The sequence below is a fragment of the Lygodium microphyllum genome, chromosome 25 (assembly GCF_053477565.2).
Source record: "Lygodium microphyllum isolate KBCC chromosome 25, Lygodium_microphyllum_v1.1.10, whole genome shotgun sequence".
Taxonomy (NCBI): domain Eukaryota; kingdom Viridiplantae; phylum Streptophyta; class Polypodiopsida; order Schizaeales; family Lygodiaceae; genus Lygodium; species Lygodium microphyllum.
In genome coordinates this window covers 10,453,766-10,460,052 of record NC_141159.1, presented here as the reverse complement: position 1 = coordinate 10,460,052, position 6,287 = coordinate 10,453,766, and the positions used below count along the sequence as shown (strand labels likewise).

The following is a 6,287-nucleotide window of genomic DNA, read 5'->3' as shown; positions in this document are numbered from 1 at the left end:
ATCTAAATGAAGCATGATGATGGCCTAAGCCCGTTCATCACCTTCTACAGCAAGGGGATTGGATGGGTCAATAACTTTGGTCCCTTTTATGAAGGTTTTATAAAGGGCCAGTATCCTCTTTCCATCGTTTTGTATTTGATCAAAACTTGCGAAGGATAGAAATCTTTTCCATTAAATTTTTGAATTTGAGGACAGACATCAGCATATGTTGTGGCCATTGGGAAGGTCTTACCACTTGTTAGAACAAGGGCAGTGTCTAGTCCCTTACAACCTTGCCACTAAACGCGGAAGCAAACCAAACAATTGATATCAGACTTGTAATGAGGACAAAGTTTGAAAATCATACATATGTAATATTTCAAAATATGACTTTGGTGGTCCTTTCTTGTGTGCAATCTTCTTTCGAGGTTTAATGGTCTTTTTAGGCTTCAATGATGTGAACCTAGACTGGACTTCGGGCTCCTCCTTGTGGTATGGCTTAGTGGATACCTTGTGTTAGACAAGGACGGTCTATGATTTCAATGCTTGTTGCTGATGACTCCGAGGAGAGTACAATGAGTAGATGTCGGTCTTGATGAGCTTGATGATGACCTTCCAAGTAAAAGAACCTCTGAAATGAAGTTCCCATGTTAGTAACTAACTTTGGAAGAGTTGACTCAGTGATTAAAATCATTGCTAATGACCAAACATTGAAAAATTTTGAAGATTGAAAAAGCTTGAAGCTTCCTGGCTATGGCTGCCAGAGACCCACAGTTAGGGTTTGGCTTATAGCAGCCAACAGAGATGGAATTTCTCCAAATCCTCTTAGGAGGAGATGGCCCACTAGGGGGCTATGAAAGCCCTATGGTGGCCCCAGTGATTGCACCCTCATCAACATACACAATAGCTCGTAATGTCACGCCTACAAATCTGTGCCTGTTTTTGCATTTTTACGAATACTGCCCACCACGTCGCCTGATCCTAGCCTTTGATGCACTAGGCTGAATTGCCCTGAGCTAAGGAGAAGATCTCCAGAAGAAATTAGGATCTGAAATTGCTTCTATTGCACACACCAACTCCTCCAAGGTCAGGGGATATGGCTGGCTATGGTGGAAAGGAAGGTAATTGAGATGGCAAGAGTTCTTCTTGTGCACTTAGATGTGTAAAGAGGCTGAGGGAAGCTGAAGGATCAGGATGGCTCTGATACCATGTTGCAAATCAAAGTTGAAAGCATAAGAGAGTGTGCACAAGAGGAAAAGAGAGAGCTCAAGTACAAGAACAAGATCTTGTTTAGTCAGTTGCTCAAAGTACAACTAGTACACTCTCCTCTACTTTGAATGTGTACTTTAGGCTATTTATATAGCCATTGGAAGAGTTAGGGTTAGGGTTTCCCATGTCCTCCAGTCCTTTTACACCTAGCTACCCTTATCCTCTCTAGTGTAAGGAGAGTTCCTATGTTTATATTTCAACATTGTATTCCTCCAATAGCTCTTCCATTATTGGATCCTTTTACTTTGAAGAAGATGATGGCTGATTTGGTGGCTACTCTTCATCCACTTTTGCAAGCAAAAGAATAAATATGCATGATTGTGTATTGATTTCTTTACACATATTCTTCATAGAGATGAGTTCCATTTGCTTTTGACCAATGCCCTTCAATATTAAATGATGTCCATTCCATTTGAACCCCATCAGCATGTTTTCCAAGTCCAAATTTTTTTTTCCAATGGTTTTCAACCAATCCCAGCCACCAATGACAATATCTATGGGATCCATTTTCAAAGTGAACAAGTTCACTTCCAAAGTACATGAAGAGATAGAGTGATAGGAGTGTGTAAGCATACTTCATTACTTGATTCATAAGCTCCATTAACAACTTGGATCTTCAACGGCACTTACATTTGTTGAGGAAGCAATCTCAACCCATGCAAAGATTTGGTATTAATGAAGTTATAGGTGCTGGCCGTATCAATCAAAAGGTGAACCATTCTTCCATTGATTAGCCCTTCAAGTCTAAGGGTATTTTCTCCCTTACACTCGGTCCATGCATCATGAGAAATTGCACATAAAGAACCACTCGAATCAAAAGGAAATTTGTCCACAATATCATAAAATTCATCATTATTTCCTTCATCCTCATCATGCATTTCTTCAACATAGGGTTTGCTTCCACATGAAATAAATTCCCCTCTTTACTTTCATCTTCATCCGGCTCATTGTTGATGACAAAGTTAAGCTTGCTATTTTTGGATTTGCATTTTAATCTATGATCTAGTGTCCACTTTTCTCTGCATTTGAAGCATAACCCTTTGGCCCTCATGTCTCTTATTTGATTGTTTGAAAAGACCTTGCTGTAAGTACTGTTTTGAGATTATTCGTTATAGCAATGGTTATAGTAGTATCTCCTTCACTAAGGGTATTTGTTAATGTAGTGTCTTATCGTCAAGTGCAAAGAGGCAAAACAAAATGATACACAAGATATATCAATAAAAAATCTTTGTATTCACTATACCAAAAGATAACTTTAGGGCACATCTCAAAACCACCCCTCTTGTGACTCAGAATATGTGAGGGTTCACCAAGTATAATGAATCGCACTAAGAGTGAAAACCAAGCAAAGCTCAAAGTCACATCTACACTATATAGGTGTTTCTAACTCTTAAGTCATTGTATTGATACAAAGCCCATAATCCTTTTTTTTTTGGGTGGAGGGTTTAACGTTATTGTATTGATACAATGCCCATAACCCTTCTTTTTTTGGGTGGGGAGTTTACTACAACATTCTGAGTCCATATACCTCAACTCCCCCTTTTTGTATTCTACCTCGATTTTAATGTAAAGTCATTTATAAGTGGTTAACCAAACGCTTAAGAGCCCTTGATCTAGAATTTTTTGCAATAATGGCATTACATTATTTCAGAGGCATTACACTCATTTCACTCATTTTCTCACTTTTTAAAAAAGGATATTCAGAGGCATTACATAAACCTTGCCTGAGGCGAGGAAGTAACTTCATTAGCTTTAGACAGAGGCAATTTGCTGTTGAGAGCTTCGGGCAACGATCCTAATTGTTTGGGGAATAGTGACTCCTCAAGTTACAACGACTAACTAAATTCTGTTTAACCCAAAACGATATTGAAAGAAAACATGCTAACTATGCTAGGGCAGGGCACACACTTTAAACGTCTCATCTGCTTGCAGAATCTTGTGAAAAGCTCCAGATCGTATAAAAACGTAAGAAATCATGAGTTTGAGGAAAATACATAAATCGACGAGCATAATCACCACAGAATTTAACAACCCAATCCGGTGAGCTGATAACTGGAGTACGAGAAGGCAGCTTGTAAACATCCAGCGCCGGGAGATCAGAGAAAATCCGAATTTGTACAAGCCCAAGATTTTAGGCCAGATTGAATTCCCAGGGAACAGCGTCTTGCGGGGGTGATCTGTAATTTAGAAAAGATGCTGCACACCACCCGTAATTAGTGATGAGAAACGACGGAACCTGCTGGTGATAGTGCTGATGCACATGTATAACCAATAATAGGGCCAGGGCTCCAAAAAGCGGAAGGCTGATTACAGTCAAAAGGCCCGTCCCAGGGCAAGCGAATGATATTTGACATCGAGGAGTATCATGCACCGGGGGAAGTGGTAATTCTCGTCGCAGGAAAATATTATATGAGGTGGAGCAAGGTCGACCTAGAGGAAGAAGGAACAGAAGCAAACAGCAAGAAGAAGAGAGGCTAGCTGGGCTCTGGAGGTTAAGAAGAGCGATAAGGAGCTGCAGGCTGAGTTGATAACGAAGCTGGCATTGGAGGAGCTAAGGGAGCTATAGTTATCGGCTTTGAGGAGGGGGGAAGAAGAGCTGGAGAAGGGGGCATCGCTGCAAGCACCTAGACCAACGATGGCAGAGACCTTGGGGGGAGGAGGGTAGTTGTAACAGAGGCCAGCGTTGCCGCCGACGCGCAAGTTGCGGCCCATTTTGGAGAGGAGCTCGGGAGAGAAGGGCAGGAGGCCGGAGAGGCGGTTCCCGGCGAGGTCGAGGCGGTATAGACGGGGGAGCTGGCCGAGCCGGTATGGAATGCGGCCGCGCAGGTCATTAGCGTGGAGATCGAGGTAGCGCAGGCCGCGCAGGTCGGCGATGGCGGGCGGAATGGGCCCGTAGAGAGACGAGCGAGAGAGCACGAGGGCTGTAAGATTAAGGGGCCAGGAGGAAGGCAAGGGGGCGTAGAGAGGGTTGGAGCCCATGTGCAAAAAGCGGAGGCGGGAGAGGCTGACGAGAGAAGTCGGGAGCGGCCCGCGCAGGCCGTTGCGACTGAGGTCTAGCAGCTCGACGGCCGGCAGCGCGGGGCCTAACTCCGGCGGGACGGGGCCTGTCAGGCTGTTGCCGGAGAGGTCCAGCTTCTGCATACGGAGATGAACAATTGTACTCCCACTCCCAGGTCCCGGCCCGAAGAGAGGTCCCAGACCACCGGAGAGCCCGTTCCCGCTCGCATCGAAAATCCTGAGACCCGGGAACGACTCCAGGCCGAGTAATTCTCCAGTCAGATTGTTGTCCCTCAGCACCAGCTCCTCCAGGCGCGCGAGCCCACCCAGCTCCGCCGGGATGGGCCCGCCCAGCCGCCCGTTCCCGGCGACCACCAGCCTCTCCAGCATCCCGAGGCTACCCAATCCTCCGGGGATGGGGCCCACCAGCGCGGCGTTCCGCATTATCACCAGATGCCTCAGCGTCCCCGCCAACTCTCCCCACCCAGCCTCAGGCAGAGCCACCTCCCTCGCGCTGAAGCAGTTGTAAATCATGAGCTTGTTCAAATACTTGAGCTTCCACAAGGACGGACTGAAGGTCGCGTTCCGGGCGCACCGGGGGTTGTTGCCCGTCTCCGCCACCCAGCCGATGTTAAGCTCCACCACGTGCAGCACCCCGCCCTCGTCCGCATCGCAATTCAGGCCGTGCGGCCCGTCCACGCAGGGGTTATCCCCCGGGTGCAGCTCCCTCCATGCCACCTCCTCGTTGATCCCCTCCAGCACCTCGTACACTGCTTCTGCTTCCTCCTTATCCATGCTTGCATCTTCCTCCCCATATGCATAATCTGAATTACTATCCTGGTCCGCTGTAGTACATCTCCAGCTCATCAACAGCATAAGAAATGGGACCACGATCATGCTACACTTCACCTTCCTTGATGCAGCCATTGCCGTGCAGCGGCTGAACCCGGCCTCACGCTGCCTCAGGGTGCTCTTCAATACTCCCTGCGTAATGGCCGGCTCTGATCCAACAGCTCCGTTTAAGTCGATGCGTTCGCTTAGATTCATATATCATAAAGAGTTGCGGTAACAGATTATGTGCCGGCTGCACTTGTAGCATGGTATGATAGCTAGCAGTTAGCAACTTAGCAGGCAATAATCGTTGCAGAGGAATGGCACGAATGAGAAGCTCCTTCAACCTCCTAATTCGTGTGTGCTGTGCGTCATGTGAGTGGGTAAAGAGCACGAAAGGGACACGTCGAAGCTGTGAGAAAGTACTTGCCTTATGAAATTCAATTGGGGTGGTGGATCTGTGCATATATATAGGTCTGTATATAGCTGCTGCTAGAGCTACTGGTTCTCTTTCGTGCGTGCGAGTGAGGTAAGGACGACGAGCTGGCTAGGGGACTCTCTGGAATGATGATGGTCAGAAAGGTTTGCATTACACCTAAAGACGAACTAACCTACAGTTCTACTTTCTCTCTCTGTCTCTCTCTCTCTCTCTTTCTCTGTGCGGAGTCTGTGTAGGTAGAGTAGACGGGTCCATACGTGTGAACAACAAAATAATTTCTAATTTAAAAATGTTCATTTATTTGATATAGCGATATTAGATTTTTGATTTTGTTGCTACAGTGCACTGGTGACTGTGCTACTCGCCCATACCCACCTGAGATGTTTCAGTCGTGCAAGAGCGGCAACTGCCGCAGCAGCTTGACAAAGGAAGGAATAGAAAGCTATTTGGGAAAAAACATGAGGAAAAGAATGCGTGCCTCAACTTTGAACTTTGAAGGCTATGGTAGGCTCAGGGCTGTAGGCTGTAGCCTGTGAGTCTGTGACTTCCCCGTCAGCATGAATGATTCGAAATATGTGCCCCCAGGACGCAGTCGGGCCAATTAAATGCAGGCGGCGCACAGGCGGACAAGGCATTGAGAGGGGCTCAGCCTTCAGGCCTCAGGGACTCTCAGCGAGGGGTTGGACATGCCCATACGATACGCAAATATAATACAGATAAATCTCGCAGGTGGGCGGATAGATTTGTGGCATTTATTAATTTCGGGCTCTGC

General features: G+C 46.5%; 1 protein-coding gene across 1 annotated transcript; it reads right to left on the bottom strand.

The window, feature by feature from the left end:
* Positions 1-2,967: 2,967 nt before the first annotated feature.
* Positions 2,968-5,503, bottom strand: LOC148013907 (uncharacterized). The gene has a single exon (XM_087666621.1). The coding sequence runs from the start codon at positions 5,290-5,292 to the stop codon at positions 3,679-3,681; it is 1,614 nt and encodes a 537-aa protein (XP_087522747.1). The 5' UTR covers positions 5,293-5,503; the 3' UTR covers positions 2,968-3,678.
* Between the last annotated feature and the right edge of the window lie 784 nt (positions 5,504-6,287).